The 19,179-nt window shown below is 36.8% G+C and overlaps 1 protein-coding gene and 1 long non-coding RNA gene across 3 annotated transcripts in view; one reads left to right on the top strand and one right to left on the bottom strand.

Moving 5' to 3' along the window:
- Positions 1–5,488: 5,488 nt before the first annotated feature.
- On the top strand, positions 5,489–7,760 carry LOC115924248. The gene is made up of 2 exons (XR_004064232.1): positions 5,489–5,604; positions 6,031–7,760. It is a non-coding gene; the product is annotated as an uncharacterized LOC115924248 (long non-coding RNA).
- Positions 7,761–11,654: 3,894 nt separating this feature from the next.
- The window catches only part of LOC100887998 (serine/arginine repetitive matrix protein 2), a 38,161-nt gene continuing 30,636 nt past the window's right edge, over positions 11,655–19,179 (bottom strand). For both annotated transcript variants that reach the window (XM_003725137.3, XM_030986288.1), the window contains exons 6-12: positions 19,001–19,139; positions 17,598–18,815; positions 16,989–17,151; positions 16,545–16,719; positions 15,943–16,006; positions 15,099–15,198; positions 11,655–14,796 (exon numbers count right to left, since the gene is read on the bottom strand). In XM_003725137.3, the coding sequence (XP_003725185.2) occupies positions 14,752–14,796; positions 15,099–15,198; positions 15,943–16,006; positions 16,545–16,719; positions 16,989–17,151; positions 17,598–18,815; positions 19,001–19,139 (1,904 nt within the window). In that variant the 3' untranslated portion in view covers positions 11,655–14,751. The remainder of the gene's footprint in view (positions 14,797–15,098; positions 15,199–15,942; positions 16,007–16,544; positions 16,720–16,988; positions 17,152–17,597; positions 18,816–19,000; positions 19,140–19,179) is intronic.

Raw genomic sequence — 19,179 nt, 5'->3', positions numbered from 1 at the left:
AAGTTGAGTAACTGTAAGACGAGGCCCAATTTTTATGCCACATGTTTGTGTAGTCCCATATACATCTTTCTGTGTATAGTGCTTGTTATGTTTCCAAGACTGGGCCAAATTTCTAATCATTTTGATGACTCCAGAGCCTAGCAGTACACACCAATCTTATATGCTACATGATCAACTTTTAATGATAGATTCAACACTGTTTCTTTCAATGCAATCGCATGACCAGAACTCAACTTTATCTTTAATAAGAGCAGTTAATTAGTTTTTCCATGCAGCTTTACAGTCCATTGCTCTCTGATTTATAGAATGTTTTTTTGACTCAAGGCTTCCAGAAGGAATATTTACTACTTCTAACTATTTGGGGGGACTTGCCCCCTAGACAGTTTATATTACTTTTCAAACAATTTAACAAGCTTAGAATAGCCCTAGTTCGTGGGATTCATTTGTTTCAGATTATTTGTATGATTAAGTTTATTTGTACAAATGTTTTATTAGACTTATGTGTGTTGCACAAGCTCATTGCATCTGGCATGGGTTCTCTGGGCACGGGTGACTCACCAGTCAATAGAAATCTTTTCACTTTTCATTTTCAACGGCTAAAAAAGTTTTTCATCGATTCCATTCACATTGAAACAAAAACTATATATGCTTGTTGTTGTTTTTCTTCACAATTCACACTAAATTTGAATACTAGTTTAGGGGAAAGTTATAGTAAAAAAAAAAGTAAAATAAATGTGTACACCTTATAGAAGTCTTCAACCAGTCAGAATAGATACAACTGTATGACACCATGTACCTATAAGAGGCAAGTGCATGTATAGTAGCCGTTTATATCTAGTGTTGGCCAACTGTAGATCACTATAGATAATTCAGATTTCCATGGTATTTGGCAATAATAACAGTTGATCAGATTCAAAGTCAGTTTTCGATTTATAAGCACACTAGTTCTCTAATTTGTTTAGAGATTGATAAACTTGATATATCATTTAGTGTGAGTAAATATAAATAAATCAAACCATACCAACCAATGACTTTAGTAGTTTATGCTTGTTGGCTATCAATTTCAATGTGAATAGGATCCATGAAATGCTTCTTGAGATATTCAAATGAAAAAAATGCAAAGAGATCTATTTAACTCCTGGTACATGCTGTATACAATGAACTTAGATGCTTTCCCTATGTTAACCCTATGTTAACCCTAGTCCCTACCATATTGTTAGGTCCTGTCCTAGTGCCGTTCTGTAGGGAGCATTGGCGACTTACTTGTGTTGAGCCTATGCTCGGTCGCACCACCATACTCCTATACTAGGCACCGTGTCTTTTATTTCAATTGTGTATGACCGGAATTCTGTATTCGTACGCCCTATTAGGACTGTTGGACTTCAGCCACTTGCTTCGGCACGTACTAGCCCAGAATTCTTCGTACAGGTCATATTCACAGGACTATACTAACCAAGTGTGTTGGCTTCTCAGATGCTCAGATGCTAGGATGTTCTGTTGGCTTCTCAGATGCTCGGATGTTAGAATGTTTTGTTGGATTCTCAGATGCTTGGCTGCTAGGATGTTCTGTTAGATTCTCTGATGCTAGGATGTTCTGATGTTGATCTCTCAAAAATTGATAACTGACTGTAAAATTAGCCTCTATATATACTAATTGGAAGGATCCTGGGCACTAAATATACTAATTAGAAGTTCGTCCATAACCAATCAAATTTCCAAGTGCCATAACGGACCAATAAACTTACACATGCAAATAAGGAACTTATCAGACATTTTATGTTTAACTTTGTTTGTGGATCCTAAGACAATAATGTATGGCCAATAAAATCTTAGATGCAAATGGGTGGCTCCAAAAGCAAAAACTCTTAGCCAGTTAAATCATTTGTTTTTCCCTCCTCATATGCAAAGCATATGCAAAACATAAACTTATCAAAGAAGCTGAGGCTATTGGTTCTTTGTGGATCTTAAATAGCAAATCAGATCTATCATGCAAATAAAAGATCCCTCATATTTCCCTCCTAATATGCAAATCACCCTCCTAATATGCAAATCACAAGCCTATCAGACATGCGCAGATTTGGTTAACTTCTTCCTTGTCTGTGGATCCTGCAGCAAATCTGAAAGCCAATCAAACATCATATTCAAATAGATAGATCCTGGGACAAAACTCTTAGCCAATGAAATTTCTTTATTTTTCCCTCCTATATGCAAAGTATATGTATATTAGACAGGCACAGGTGCTTCTTTGTCTGCACAAGATTCTGGTGCAAAGCTTTAGCCAATCAAAACTACAGCTCATACATCCCCTAGACATGTGCCCTGGGCATGTACTATGTGTTAAAGGGATAGTTGGGTTTGGTATAGAGAGTACAGTTTTGGTCAAACTGAATTTTAGTAACCAAAACCTGCACCATTAAAAACTAATAGTTAATAACTGCACCATGCTCGACAGGTATACAAAAAATTACAAAGGACTTAGTAATAAGCCTGTTAACAATTAAAAAGAGCAGTTAAACCACATGGGAGAGTTCTCTAAAAAGTCATCGGTTTCATCCAATTTTGATAATACAATTGAGCATGTTATGTTTTGTTAAAATAATGATTAAATAGAGAGATCATCAGCAACTGCTTAAAAGCATCGGCTAGTTAAGAATTATTTAATATTTTCGAGGCCCCACAAATATAAAAAATGGTTATATTTATGGATATTTCAGCCGTCTCTGAACTGATTTTGACCAAACAAAAATGATTTTGTCATTTAAATTGTATGCTCTTTCAAATTTGACACTCAGTTTTTCATTTTCTCCACAAAAAAACAATTGTGTAGCGCCCTCTATACCAAAACTCAACTATCCCTTTAACATGTATGTTAAGACTGCATGCTTTTCTGTTTCTCACCTGTGCCCTTTTTTCTTTCATCTTTCTATTTAGTTATCTATATTAGGATTGCAATAAAAAGTATTATTTCAGTTTTAAAATCATTTTGATTCACATATAATTCTAAACCTTTTATTAAACAATGTGAGTGTATTAGCAAAATTCACAATGTGGACGTGGCAACATGATGTTAACCTTCAATATACAGGATGGCCCAGAAAAATACATCAGAGCTACCAGGTGTCATGCATTAGGCGTGACATCACGCATTTGGAGGGTCTGGAAATGCTCTCACGCACGGCGCGCGCGCTAGATTTAGAAAAAAGGCTATACCTTATACGTGTGTTATACCCTCACACGCGCGCTCGTGCGCCAAAAAATTAAAATGTCACGCATTGCCGATCTTTGAACTTGGCGTCTCTGAATACAATGGTAAACTCCCATAACATAGTGACAAAACAACTAGTTTTAATGGGTGGGAAATCTTTTACTGAGAAAAATGCTACAAGGATCAGCCATTTGGGTTTCTTCCATGATTAAATTTATGTTACTTAAATGCACCACTTTGTATGATCCCTCAAAATTGAGTTGATTTGTTAATCTTCATAGCCTTCAGGGGTGACATTCTGTAAGGAAAAATTTCAATTAAAGAGCAAGTCTTAAACTTGATCTTAATATCTACAACTTTTCAAGATAAGATCAACTCCAAAAAGTTGATCTTTAGTGTATGCACATTTATGTAAATTACCTGTCCTAAGATAAGTCGTATTCTGTAACCACATTTAGGATCAACATCCTCCTAAACTTAAAGCCACACTGTACTACTTGTAGCTACTTGCTCCCTCTATATAAAAAAACTGCCCCAATCGGTGCTTGTTGGTCCCCCATGATAAGATAACGCACACTTTAATAGTAAACAATCTAACTCGAGTAGCCAAAGCCATGCCCCAAGTTGGTTAGATTACATCTTCATGGCACAGATTAATTACCGATATTTATTATTCATGCTAAGATCATCCTAAGGCCATTTAAAAAAAAAATGTTTAGCGTCCTGCCTTTTTCAAAAATAGGAAGGAGGTGCAAATATTGCGAATATACTACCTGACATTCGGGCTATTTTCCAAGATGGCTGCCAGAATTTTTGTTTTCTTTATTTCTAATCAAAAAGTTGATCATTTTAACAGTATGATTTTCATGTTTTTATTCATTGAAGAAGAAAAAAATTATTTAAACAAAATATTCAAAATAAGATGCGGCCCTAAAAAAAGAATTCAATGGCCTAAGATCAACATAGAGAATACCAATTTTGCCAATCTTACTTCTTAGAGAGGTCTATAAAGTTGGTCTTGAGATCAACTCCTAAGATCAACTTTAGGATACCACCCCAGGACTTTGTCAGGTTTATTTACAATATGAACACAGGTTTGACAAATCTCAACAGATAAATGACTTTTTTTCATAGTACTTCAGACTGTACATTAAAACTCTCTATTTAAATACAGAATGTAAAGATTTTTAAATTACTATTCTTAGTATAGTATTTAACGTATGTATTTATAAGTCATATCTCATGTAATAATGTGTTGGTATCTGCAACCAGTGTCATTGATCCAGTGAGTCAGAATATGATATGGGAGGTGAGAAGGGAAGGGTTAGGCACTTACCCTCTGAAATGTAAAATAAATGGGGAATACAATTACTTCACTTGATCTTTCCATGCAGTCTTTTTTTAACACCACCAATATTATTTGAAAATGTATCAATTTATTAGCCTACCCAACTTCCAAATGCCTTTCTTTCATAAGAGCTATTTTTAATTGAGAGAACAAATGTCCACAGGGGCTATTTTAGGGCTGACAGGCTTTTTTGTCTTGTATTTATTTGTTCTCATTTTAGTTTTATATTTATATTTCTCAAACATATTGTAAGACATGATTAAAAACATCCTGTCCTATACTGAAGACAAACATTATCCGTCAAATTAAAAGAGCATTTTGTATGCATTGGTCTAACTAATAAATGTGATAAACACAGCAAAGGCAATTTTATAACAATTTTATTTTTTGTTCGCCCCTGTGTATTTTTTTCCTTAAGCCTTACACATCTCAAAAACCCATTGACAGATTGCCATCAAACGTTGTACACATACATGTATGTATCTTGATGAGCCAATGAACTGGTTGGATTTTTGGGCCATGAGGTCAAAGATCAAAGGGTCATACATGTATATGAAAAATAGCTTGTAATCACGATATTCTGAGAACCTGTTAATGGATTACAATCAAACTTAAATTTTAAAAATTGTATCTGTTTTGGTTTGTAAAATCACCCTATGGCGGAGGCATCATTTCCGACTGCGCGCAGTTGAAGTTCCATCTAGTTTTTTAATTTGCTCTTTTTTATGGTCATAACAGGCTTACCTGCTTCTTTTTTCACTCCTTTATGGATTGATTCATCAATTTGCTACTCTGTGTTGATTAGTAACATGTTCTATGTGTTTGGTTTGAAGATCATGTACAGATTGTTGAGCAGTGATAGTTTCTGAATTTAATTTGTTTTCCATTCTTTGGATTTGCAATGAGATGTAAGGATACTCTCAATAAACCTGTTTCTATATTTTGTTTTAATCTTTATAGGAGCGTGAGAGAGATTTCCTAGGCCAGCTTGCAGCTCTCAGTCAACTTGGTAAAGATGAGCTTAACAACATGGTTCATACAGCTATAGCAGGTATGTTTGTGACAACTGGTCTCTCTCGCCTTCTATCTCGCTCAATTGTTCAGGTTGAAAATATTTGTTATGCCTTTTCTTCTCATTTTGAATTTGTAGTTTACAATATAAATTATTTTTTGTTTACAGACTAGAGTAATCTCCTATGCCATAAAAGCCTGTGCATTTCCTATACACAGGCATTTATAGGATGCCCATATGTGTGAATATGTTGTACTACCGGTAGACAACAAGCAAGACTAGCAGAATATGTTTTGCAAATGCTGTGTAAATAGACAAAAGTGTTTGATTCAAAGCAAGGTTATTTTTGTCTCACTGAATATCCTTTTCTAATTCAAGCATTGCTTTATATGCAATGAAGGAATCAATTTTAATACCTTACTTATCCTTCACAACATGCACATCTCTTGCTTCTTATTGTTACAGAGGATGGTGGCGATGAGAATGATGCCAAGAAGCTGAGCAAGGATCTCAACAAACGAATCAAGACGGCCAAGACGAGACCAGACATGGAGCCTGGAGAGATGGAGGATGAACCGATGGAAGAGAAACCCAAGAAGAGAAAGAAGAAGAAAGGAAAAAAAACATCTCCATCAGAAGATTCATATTGAGAATATTGATAAACAATGATGGAAACATGGAGGAAGACTTGGTGAAGGAGAGAATCTAAAGAAGAACTTAGAAGTCAAAGAAAAGAAAGGAATATATGAATTTAAAAAAAAACTGTTGAGACAGAAATTTTGAAAATTGTGAAAGTCTGGGGAAAGGGTAATGAGTCCTATAAAACATCGCATTTGAACCTCAAAAAGAGAAGAAGAAAAAAATTTATGTGTTTCTTATCATCTTGGGATATATATCATGAATTTGTAATTAGGTGTTCAAATTAAATCATGATTGACAATGTATTTGCTTCTGGGGAAAACAAACAAACAAACAAACAAAATAAAACAACAGCAAAAAGTCTTGCCCTGTCTTGCTAGTGTAAGCAGTCTTGGATGTGTTTGAGAAGTGATCCCTATGAGTGTATTTCATTAACTTATTAAATTATTGCAGACTCCACTATATTTGTACATGTATGAAATGATGACATTTCTAAAGTAACCTGTCCCCAAGAAGTGGGTTCCATCAACCAAACCAAAGCTTGAAAATTCACCTTGAGAAATATTTATGTAAATAATTATGCACCTTGATCTTTGTAAATAATGTAATTAGTGAACAAATTTTATGTATGTAATGTAAAGCTCTTTGAGTGGATCTGAAATATAGGTATTTTATGTAAAGAAACTTTGAACAACTATTTGTTGTGTGTGCCATGTTGTCTTTCAGATGAAAATTAATGAAGCTTTTTGCATTTCATTGTTCTTAAGTTTCTCAGTAGACATCGACTCTTATGGTTTTATGTATATGTTTTATATAAAATGTCCATATAATTGAACTGGCATTACAAGGTAAGTGATGAAGAAATAGTTTGATGCAAGAATCATGACTGTTCTTTACAATTCTCAGGATCAATGTCTTGTTTGTGTGATATAGAATATATTTTAAGTAAATGATAATTTAATGTATGTGTACACAACATGTACAAAGAATAAAATTTACCATAGAGGCTTCATAATGTCTAATTTTTGCTTCAATTTGCAAACGATGTTCACTTCTGTGTTGAGAGAATGTATATTTTTCTTAATATAAAATAATTTTATGGTGAAGTTTCCCCAACTCTCTTGTAAAATTGGTAAATCTCAAGAAATATACATTTGAAAAAAAAATGTAACCTGACCTTGTGAAACTATATTTTTTGTAAAATGCATATTTCCTTATTTTATGGCTTAACAATGCAAATATGGTGTAAATGTTCTATTGACAGTTTTTTTAAATCTTAAATAAACAAAAATGATAAGGAATTATTTAAAGACATCTCTTTTGTGTATCTGGTAATTGTGAAATTATATACAAATAAACAGAAAATACAAATTTTTATTTTTAATTTTAAACCGATACATAACACATGTGTATATAGTGTTGATGTAGCAGTGTGTGTCATCAGGGATTTATCTTCCCATTTTATATTGTATAAACTTTTAGCGTAATATGTATATTTATTTTGTAATGTAAAATATGTGTTGTAGCATTGGAAATAAATTATGTGCTGAAGTATATTCAGAATCTTTATTACTTCTTATTATAATACACTGGACAGAAAAGAGAGACTGGATAACAACTATGAAATATTTTGGAGCATTGGAGGGAGAGAGAGGGTGGAGATAAGGAGAGTAAGAGAGAGAGAGAGAGAGAGAGAGAGAGAGGGGGGGGGGGGAGGGGAGGAGATATCAAAGGAGGAGAGAGAGAGAGAGAGGGGGGGGGATTGGAGGAGATATCAAAGGAGGAGAGAGAGAGAGAGAGAGAGAGGGGGGGGGGGATTGGAGGAGATATCAAAGGAGGAGAGAGAGAGGGGGGGGGGGGATTGGAGGAGATATCAAAGGAGGAGAGAGAGAGAGAGAGAGGGGGGGATTGGAGGAGATATCAAAGGAGGAGAGAGAGAGAGAGAGAGAGGGGGGGGATTGGAGGAGATATCAAAGGAGGAGAGAGAGAGAGAGAGAGAGAGAGAGGGGGGGGGGTTGGAGGAGATATCAAAGGAGGAGAGAGAGAGGGGGGGGGGGATTGGAGGAGATATCAAAGGAGGAGAGAGAGAGAGAGAGAGAGGGGGGGATTGGAGGAGATATCAAAGGAGGAGAGAGAGAGAGAGAGAGAGAGGGGGGGGGATTGGAGGAGATATCAAAGGAGGAGAGAGAGAGAGAGAGAGAGAGAGGGGGGGGGGGATTGGAGGAGATATCAAAGGAGGAGAGAGAGAGGGGGGGGGGGATTGGAGGAGATATCAAAGGAGGAGAGAGAGAGAGAGAGAGAGAGAGAGAGAGAGGGGGGGGGGGATTGGAGGAGATATCAAAGGAGGAGAGAGAGAGAGAGAGAGAGAGGGGGGGGGATTGGAGGAGATATCAAAGGAGGAGAGAGAGAGAGGGGGGGGGATTGGAGGAGATATCAAAGGAGGAGAGAGAGAGAGAGAGGAGGAGAGAGAGGATTGGAGGAGATATCAAAGGAGGAGAGAGAGAGAGAGAGAGAGGGGGGGATTGGAGGAGATATCAAAGGAGGAGAGAGAGAGGGGGGGGTTGGAGGAGATATCAAAGGAGGAGAGAGAGAGAGAGAGGGGGGGGGGGGGATATGGATATCAAAGGAGGAGAGAGAGAGAGAGATTGGAGGAGATATCAAAGGAGGAGAGAGAGAGAGAGAGAGAGGGGGGATTGGAGGAGATATCAAAGGAGGAGAGAGAGAGAGAGAGAGAGAGAGGGGGGGGGGATTGGAGGAGATATCAAAGGAGGAGAGAGAGAGGGGGGGGGGGATTGGATGAGATATCAAAGGAGGAGAGAGAGAGAGAGAGAGAGAGGGGGGGGGGGATTGGAGGAGATATCAAAGGAGGAGAGAGAGAGAGAGAGAGGGGGGGGATTGGAGGAGATATCAAAGGAGGAGAGAGAGAGGGGGGGGGGATTGGAGGAGATATCAAAGGAGGAGAGAGAGAGAGAGAGAGAGAGAGGGGGGGGGGGATTGGAGGAGATATCAAAGGAGGAGAGAGAGAGAGAGAGAGAGGGGGGGGGGGATTGGAGGAGATATCAAAGGAGGAGAGAGAGAGAGAGAGAGAGAGGGGGGGGGATTGGAGGAGATATCAAAGGAGGAGAGAGAGAGAGAGAGAGAGAGAGGGGGGGGGGGATTGGAGGAGATATCAAAGGAGGAGAGAGAGAGAGAGAGAGAGAGAGAGGGGGGGATTGGAGGAGATATCAAAGGAGGAGAGAGAGAGGGGGGGATTGGAGGAGATATCAAAGGAGGAGAGAGAGAGGGGGGGATTGGAGGAGATATCAAAGGAGGAGAGAGAGAGAGAGGGGGGATTGGAGGAAATATCAAAGGAGGAGAGAGAGAGAGAGAGAGAGAGAGGAGGGGGGGGGGATTGGAGGAGATATCAAAGGAGGAGAGAGAGAGAGAGAGAGGGGGGGGGGGGGATTGGAGGAGATATCAAAGGAGGAGAGAGAGGGGGGGGGGATTGGAGGAAATATCAAAGGAGGAGAGAGAGAGAGAGAGAGAGAGAGGGGGGGGGGATTGGAGGAGATATCAAAGGAGGAGAGAGAGAGAGAGAGGGGGGGGGGTTGGAGGAGATATCAAAGGAGGAGAGAGAGAGGGGGGGGGATTGGAGGAGATATCAAAGGAGGAGAGAGAGAGAGAGAGAGAGAGAGGGGGGGGGATTGGAGGAAATATCAAAGGAGGAGAGAGAGAGAGAGAGAGAGAGGGGGGGATTGGAGGAGATATCAAAGGAGGAGAGAGAGAGAGAGAGAGGGGGGGGGGGGATTGGAGGAGATATCAAAGGAGGAGAGAGAGAGGGGGGGGATTGGAGGAGATATCAAAGGAGGAGAGAGAGAGAGAGAGAGAGAGAGGGTGTGAGGATAGATGGGAAATCAGAAATGCATGAATAGGTGTGTGATAAAGGGACATACAGTTTTAATAGAAGATATGAATTTGAGAGAGAGAGAGAGAGAAGGGGGAGGGGGGGGGGGGCAAGGGAAAAGGGTGAACATAAAGGAAACATCCTACATGTAAGTACCATTTATTTGATGAAGGCATATAGAAACTAAAAGGAGATATGCAACAGATGTTTTTTATTATTATTTTTTTTTATTCTTAAGATTTAGTTTGTACGGTGTTTCTTTCTATTTTCCTCACTATTTCTTTCTTGTATATCATTCATTTCCTCTATATATTGTATTTCTTGGTACCACCAACCCACTTCTACTCACCCCACACATAGATTTGCATGTAATATCTATATATGTTTTTGTATGTGTTATTGTTTAATTTAAAAAAAAAAAATATTGTATTTTGATATTGTAATTTTAAGCAGGGGATGATCCCCGATAAACCTCTGTGGTTTTTGATCACCCCCTCTGCAGGTTCATCTTTTGTTGTAATGCCCTTATATTTGATTGTAATTTATACTGTCTTTTATGAATCTGTGGAAATAATTAAATTGAAATTGAAATTTTTTAGTAATTAGGAAATATGACTCTAATAATTAGTGATGCACATAAAACAAACTAATTATGATGTGGTTGGTGATGATGATTATGATTTATACTAGTTCAGATACAATTTGAAACCATACTCTATAAGAAATCAACAAGCAAAATGAAGTTTCCTCTCTTCACATGCATTTATGCACTTGATATTTTATTTATAATACAGCACATCAAAATGTATTTTTTTTCTAGACATTTAAATTTCATTGACATATCCTTTTATACATCTATATGTACACATAGTACACTTCTCAATATTTCAAGACATTTACAAGGTAAAACAACAAACACATTGCTGTATTACATACATAAAATTCACTACCGTAATATAATACAATTATTTCATCATTTTAAAATAAGGCAACACACTTGTAAAGAATATCGACAATTTACATGTTTCTCTGTCATGTAAATATTTGCGTAATCTATGATAATTCAAAAGAAAATTGAAATTCATCTCCTTTTAATTTTCATAAAAATCTACAAAGATAAAAACTGCAATGTAATACAGTGTTGGATCAATCAAATACAGAATTACAAACAATCAAATCATGAATGGAAGAATAAAAAAGAACAAATAATGCATTACATTCAGAGAGAGAGAGAGAGAGAGAGAGAGGGAGAGAGAGAGAGAAAGAGAGAGAGAGATAGGGAGAGAGAGAGAGAGAGAGAGAGAGAGAGAGAGAGAGAGAGGGAGAAGAAGCGAGGGAAGAGACGGATAGAGACAGGCAAACAGGAAGGAGCAAGAACGATATGTGTTGACGATTAAAAACTAAAACATAAATATGGAAAGACATACTATTTAATGACAAATTGTCAATGAGAAAAAAATGAAAGAAGAAATGAGCAGAACAGAGCAGAAGATCAATGAATCCCAGAAACTGTGTCCAGTTGTACCATGAACTAAAATCTCTAAATCAATGCAGAATAATTTAAAAAAAATGAGAGGTACATGTATGGGAAGACTAGACAAATAATAATTACTTTATAGAAAAAACTGAATTAATAATTTCCTCACTAAAAATCACTTGTAGTACAAACTTTTTGCTTTGATTAAGTCACAGATCATTTCTGAATGCTCTTCTCCCCTCAGCACATAATAAATCTTGAAAATAGGTATCTACATCTAAATATATCTGTTATTACGGTCAGCCATTTTGAATCCAAATTTACTATTTGCTTCTTGGTAAAGGTGAAATGTATGTTGGAAATCAAACTCAATAGGGTATTGCCTTCTAAAATCTTCTAATAGCTTATGGATGAGATCTTTAATTCAGACAAAAGTTTCCCAACTTACAATGTACAGAGCCTAAATCTAGAGGAATGGTAATGAGGAATAAGAACTGTCATCATATGATTGGACCATCTTGGGTTTCATACATGCACCTGGAAGCTATCACATGCGCCATTAAACACCATTTATTTCATCCAGCTGATCACTTTGAGATGCACTTCTTATCAAATTTCAACCATTCACAATCCATTGATGTACAAACAATAAACACAACTTTGGTATCAGCTTCTTGTAATGTTTGTACTGCTCTTACATGAATTTCAACACAAAAAACTTTAAATCGAATAAACAGCCATGTGCCCACGACAATCACTGCTACAAGTAAAAAAAATACCTGTAAGATAATTTGGCTGTTTCCCTCCTTAACCTTATACTTGCTTTGATCGACTATTGAAACAAGTGGTGGATCACCACAGACAACGTTTGTCACACATACAATGTACATGTATAATATACTCCACACATTGTAGCAATCTAGAGTTTCAATCTGCAGCATAGAAAGAGTTAACCTATTACAACAGATGCAAGAGTGTGTGCACATGTGTAGGGAGAGAGCAGGGGTGTTTCACAAAACTTGTCATCAGTGAAAAATGACAGTTTTTGTTATAAGCTAGTGAAATCCATGATTCTTATTGGTTATCAGCAGATTTGTCACTGATTTTTGTCATCTGTCATTGAAAAAAGGCTTTGTGAAACACCACCCTAGTGTTTTTTATTTGTTTTTATCTCTTTTCCTACTGCTACAAAAAAGAAGACTAGAAAGAATTTCAGATAGAACAGACACCTGAGATGAAATTAATGAAATTCACGTCAAATTCACACTAAACTTATTACATGTCAATAGATCTGGAAATTGTACAAAGTTGTGTATATACACATATACAATTTGGTTGGCATGTACAATACACTTCCTCTCTTTATATTAATAATTTACACTTTTTACATATCAAAATAAATGCACAAAATAAATTCACTTGAAAGGAAAAATGGAATGGAATTGAGAGGCACACACTAAAGAATCTCCAACGATACAGGCAGATATTATGCAAGAAAAGCAAATAAATACAATGAAATCTCAAAAGTTACTTGTTATAAACATTACATTGCTAAGAGAAATAAAAGCACTTGGGCAAGAAGCTTGGTAGAAACCTTTCAAAAACTTACAAAAAATCTTCTTTTCCCTCTTTTTTTTTTACTGGAGGAATTACAGGGAAAGCAGAGTTATTTAAAATGCAACAATACATTTGAAAGGGAAATTTGTGCATAACAGCTTTAGGACAGATGAATACCATTCAACAATAGGAACACATCACCTACAACTTGTATTACCAGCAAAACTCTCCCTCTATATATACATTTGAAGAATTATGTTTACATTTAAAAAATGCCATCTTTATGTCTTTTAGAGCATTACAGCCAGAAGGACTTTAGTTCCTGAATACATGTAAGGCCTTTCTACCTCTCAACAAACATTAAAAACACAGATAATTTGGCACTTCATTGTTCGGTGAAGTTAATCTCAGTGGGGAATCCAATTTGATCCGAATGTTCTTCTGTATCTTTGGTTTATCTTGGTCCTTTGATTTGTCAGGAATGCTTGAAAACAGTTTGAGTTTAATAACACCCTTCTGGCTCTCAACAGAGGATACTATTGCATACTGGTAGCTACGTCATACTAGTGGTGCAATTAAACTCATCTGGAGAGCGTTTCACAAAGACTAAGATTGACTTAGGTTGGACTTGAACTATGGCAGGCCGTTTATGCCACTGGTTGCTCTCACTATTCCTGGCATTTGTCTCTCTAAGGATGTACAAATTGTGGTCACAAATCTACAGAATTTACATTTTTGATAGTTCATTATTGAAGGAAAAAATCATGTACAGATCATAATTTATAAGGTTTATAAGTCCAAGTATTAAATATTACATAAGTTTACAATGTAAGTAACCTTTTTTCATCAACAATGAACTATCAAAAATGTAAATTCTGTAGATTTGTAGATAACGTCCCTTGAGAGAACAATGGTATGAATGGCCTGCCATAGTTCCAAGTCCAACTTAAGTTAATCTTAGTCTTTGTGAAACACCCCCCTGGAGTTGGTGCCCTATAGGTGGTCCTACATATTACATGTATATGTGATGAGAAACTACTTGTGAGTACAACATATATACCTGAATTGTTTTCTGGCTTATGAAATAAAAATTAGTCAGTAAAATTCTTTGGCATTTTGTATGCAAGGTCTAAAAAATGAGTAACACCAGTTGGCTGTTTGAACTATTACAATGACAGACATCTCTTGTAAAATCCTTGATTGATAGATTTGAAAGAACGAAAATCAAATGTTGAAGAACTGTCTCAGTTTAAACATTTCACCATTTAGGACCTCATCCAAAAGTTGTACAAAAAATATACCATAATTAAATTATTAAAAAAAACAAAAAGAAAAAAAACAAAAATCATTTAGGTGATGATGGATAATCATCAGTGCATTTTGTTCTTGCTAGTCATCTGTATTCATGTGTGATTCTAATAGTACATTTAAAATAATGGATCAATAAAACAACACAGTTTGTATTGTTATCATGTATTTCTCTCTGCCTGTCTGCCTATCTCAAGGTACTAATCTAACAATACTAGTTACATTTCTCTGCTTCTATACAAAGGCAAGCACTGGATATTTTACTCTACTAATGTTACTATGCTGTGTATGCTGTGAGCTACTACTCCTGGCTGTCCTTCAATCAGCTTCCTGGAAAGGGTTTTCCCTTCACCTTATCACTCAGTTTCTGCAAGAAATTGAAAAGAAAAACAGTATGTCAACTACATTGCCCATGAAACAATCTGAATCAAAATCAGTACTCTTTATATGGAATGGAGGTACAGAGAAACAAATAATATAAAGTTGTCCGGAGTCTATTGATCTTGCCACTTTAGGAATTTGTCAATGGAGGAATATTCTCAATACCGGTAGTTATAAGACAGCATCTAATTAAGATACTCTACCAGAACACCTTCCATACGGTATGTATTAAAGAATGCTCTTGCTTTTAAATGGTGTAAAGGTACATTCTCATGCATTGGAACTTACCTTGCGATACATCTGAGCTCTGATCCTATTCAGATTTGAATCTTGAGCTTTCTTCTTCTCCTTCTCTTTCTGTTTCACTTCAGGGAGACGGTTGTATAACCTGAAGGATCAAATAGAAGAAAAAAAATGTTTAGAATGGATACTTCTAGCTCTTTACACTACAAAATGAAAACTCAGTACAAAAGGTAACTGAAAAGCAATATTATGGATGGTGACAGTGGTATGAATTACCTTTGAAATTCCTCCTCATGTTGTAATGATTTTTATTAATTTAGGGTAATTTATATGGAATTATATACTAAGATAATGTCGAACCATGTTAGAACATTGATCTTTTCCCCTTATTTACTGTTCAATATTTTCATACCATTCATATTTTCTAAAAACGTTAACTTTCTCTGTGTTTGGGATTGTTTTTAACACTGTTCAATATTCTTACGCATCATACACTTTATAAAATTACAAAATTAAAAATAATTGGCATGATACGAATCACTTCAGGGGGTCTTTCACAAAGATCCTAAGTTGAAGTTATCTCTAAGTTGTACTTAACAATTATGGAAAGCCGTTAGCATCTATGAAAATATTTGTAAAAGTTATTTTAAAAAGAAAATCATAAAATGTTGATTAAAATCATTCATATTTTCTATCATCAAGGAGAGTTCATGTTCTTGATGTGGAATTTATAAAAAAAAAAATTAAATACTCCTATTTTTTGCTTCTGAATATATTTTATTTTAAGGCTACAAATGGCTCTCCATAATGTTCAAGTCCAACTTAGAGCTAAGTTCGACTTAAAATCTTTGTGAAACACCCCCCTGGAATGATTAGATCTAGTACTTACTTCTCTGTATGTTCTTTCATCTGTTTCTTAGACATTGCCCTCTTCTTTGGTTTGTGCAGTTGATCTGTAACATGGAAAAACATAATAGAACCATATTATGCACTGAATATCAAATCTAAAAAGAATATTGTAAATACCATTTGGTGTGTAAGATTTGTTTATAGTAAGCAATGACATGGAAATCTTTCTGAAGCAATATTACAAATGAAATGCAATGAGTAGGTAACATGTTACATCAAGCTGCAGGCTGAGCTTCCATTTACATGTATATGTACTAAAGGATTGTTCCAACTGTGTTTTCCTTAGAAAATTTGATACAAAATACATTGCCATTCGATTAAATAGTTGCCTTGAAGATGAACATTTTATAATATTTCTTTCTCTTTCATTACATGACTTTTAGAGGTAATAGAGAGTGATTTAAAATCCTACCAATGTCGTTCCAGGTTGATAAACTGATGTCTCATATGCAAATACTTGCTTCATTTCATAATTGTGTATAATCTCTTAAGAATGGACAATAATCCAACACATTATCTGTGAAGCACTTAGTTTGAAGAAAAAAAGCGTGAAGTTGTAAAACCTAAAGATTGTTGACTCACCACTGAGGGGATGTGCATTGGGATTCGGTTTCTTGCTTCGCTGATCAGCGAAAATTTGCGCCCTCTCTAGTTCAAACTGTGCCTGTGTGTGACGCTCCTCTGCAGCAAGCCTCATCTTTCGTTGCCTTTCACGAGACTTGGAAATAAAGTCACTGCGATGCTTCTCAAATGCGACCTGTAGGTTGAAAGAGAACATCCAAAGCCATTCTTGTGTAACAATTATTAATTTCTACAAAATTTCCTTGCAAATTGATACAAAATAACATGCAAACTGCATTAAAAAAATAACAGACTGTCTCATCCAAAAATGTATAAAGTCCCAACAAGAGGACTTCCAAAACCATAACTTAAAAAAATATTACTTTGTTTGTTTTGATTTTTTAAAACAGAATTGACTGTTATAACTTATTAATCATGACAGTATCAATAGCGAATATAACGTACCTGCAGAGATGCCTTGTCACCAGGCTTAGGGGCGGTCTCTTCATTGTTAACAGGAAAGCTCATTGGTTGAGGCTTGGCCTTGGTGGGTGTTTCCTGTTGCCATGGCATCTTCTTAGCTATTGGTTGAAACCATGCAACAGGTTGTACAATCTTCTTAGGGATTCTGCTCAGAGAGTGGATAAAAGAAACAGAGAAAACATTGACCAAAAATTACTCTAGCCTTCAGAATGATTCTTGCATAACAATACAAAAAGGGTTAAAAAAGGCACTATTAAACTTCAATTATATCACTTTCATACACAAGCAAAGTTGCAATTTGTAAATTTGAAGACAGGTAATGTGTAATTTACCTGTATGTACATGTGCAAATGGTTCTCTTTTAAAAAGAGGGTAATTCACCAACTTTTCCCCCCACAATGTTTAATTATTGATATATGCTATTCTCCGACTTATTTCATTTCAAAGTCCATTGCTCATACAAAAGAAGTAAAGATTCAAGTTTTAATGTCCATAAATTGCTATTATATACCTGTCCCCCTCCCATTACGCAACCACTATACCATCATGTTAGAGATAAATACAATTTCATGTCATCAATCAAAATCCTACCTTGAAGGAGCTTCATTCTCCTTTGCTTGTATCTGCTTAGCAGCTATCCTCTCACTCCTTCTCCTCCTCCTCTCTTCATCTTCCTCTTCAACATCTTTGTTACTGTAATTCTGCTTTCCTGTCAACACTGTATCCTTTCCGTTCTCTCTGTCACCTCGCCCAACGTCAATCACGAATGCTGTACCTGGTTTCACCTTCTGAGGCTTATCCTGCGCTGATCCTGCAGCATTGGTTCCATTCCTGGAGGAAGGGTCGGAGTCCCTGACAGGGATCCGTGACGACGAACCTTTGGAAGGTTTCTTGAAGACTTCATCTCTCTCCGTGTCTGGTTTATCTTCTTTGCTCATTTTGTCCGTGGCATGTTCCCTAGCTCTGCTTGTAAAGCCATGTATGGAATGGGAACGCTTTGGCTTACAGGCACACGGGACGCTGGTATCAGATCCAGCATCGCTGAATGAATCTGTGTTGTACGTCACGCCAAAGTCATCATGATGAGCAAAGTCTTTCCTCCTCTTCACTGTTTGTCCATCGTCTACGACCCTTCCTTGCCTGGTGATCTTCCTGTCTGGAACGGAAGCCTCTGTTGAAGTACTCTCTGTAGTGTCGAAGACAGAGTCCTCAGTCGATCGGAAGGATGCTTCCTGGACTGGACTCAAGGAAGGCTCAAGAGACGTCTGCTTCCCAACACGTAGGTTTGCACCAGCAGTATCAGAAACCTCCTCCATGGTCCCAGACGTTGCTGTTGACGATAGATCATCCACTGCTGGTGTACTGGAAACGGGAACATCCTGACGATGTGCTTTCGTCTTTGTGGACTGTTTGTCTCTGCTCTGCTCTTCTGTGCGTTTCCTATGGTGTTCACGTTGCCTATCAATCTTCCGTTGTAGCTTAACCAGCTTAGAGCTCAACTTGCGGATTCCATCTGGTCCAAGGAGCTCTAGCAATCTATCTGACTCAAGACTCATATCCGTCAATAATGTCTCCTCAGTTGCCGTAAGCACACTGGATAATGCTTCCTGGGTGATATTGTCTCCCAGAGGTGATTCTATCGGCTCTTGTTCAGGAGAGCGTTTTGAGGAATGTTTTTCATCTCTTCTCTTTCTCTTGTCCTGCTGATGGCCATTTTGTTGAGTAGTCACCCTTGGTATCCTAGACTCTTTTGTGGGTGATTTTTGGACTATGGCTGCAATTTCTTCTGGTGATACCCTACGCTGGAACCTAGATTATAAAGAGAATGAAACGAAAGACAATCATTTCATCATATTTTTACCGTACTGCACAACATAAGAATTCGAAAAGTTTCAAACGATATTGTTAACCAGTCTCAGGGTATTATGTAATTAATACAGTTCAAACTTTCAGACTTCATCTGTGTAATAGTATGATAAAGAGGAATGACTTACTCTCCATTTCTGGCCATCTTATCAGGAGATTGTTCCCTTGGTGTGAAGCCTTGTTGGTCTCTCACCCACTTTCTTCTCTGTCTAGGTGTAGAAGAATCCGTCAGGGTAGTACTACTGCTGTCACGACTATCCGTCTCATCTAGAACACAAATAATGAAGAAAGTCATGATTAGATTACT

The sequence above is a fragment of the Strongylocentrotus purpuratus genome, unplaced genomic scaffold, assembly GCF_000002235.5.
Source record: "Strongylocentrotus purpuratus isolate Spur 01 unplaced genomic scaffold, Spur_5.0 spur5_scaffold_15, whole genome shotgun sequence".
In the NCBI taxonomy this organism is placed as follows: Eukaryota; Metazoa; Echinodermata; class Echinoidea; order Camarodonta; family Strongylocentrotidae; genus Strongylocentrotus; species Strongylocentrotus purpuratus.
The sequence above is the reverse complement of the archived record's forward strand: the minus strand, read 5'-3'. Positions and strand labels throughout refer to the sequence as shown.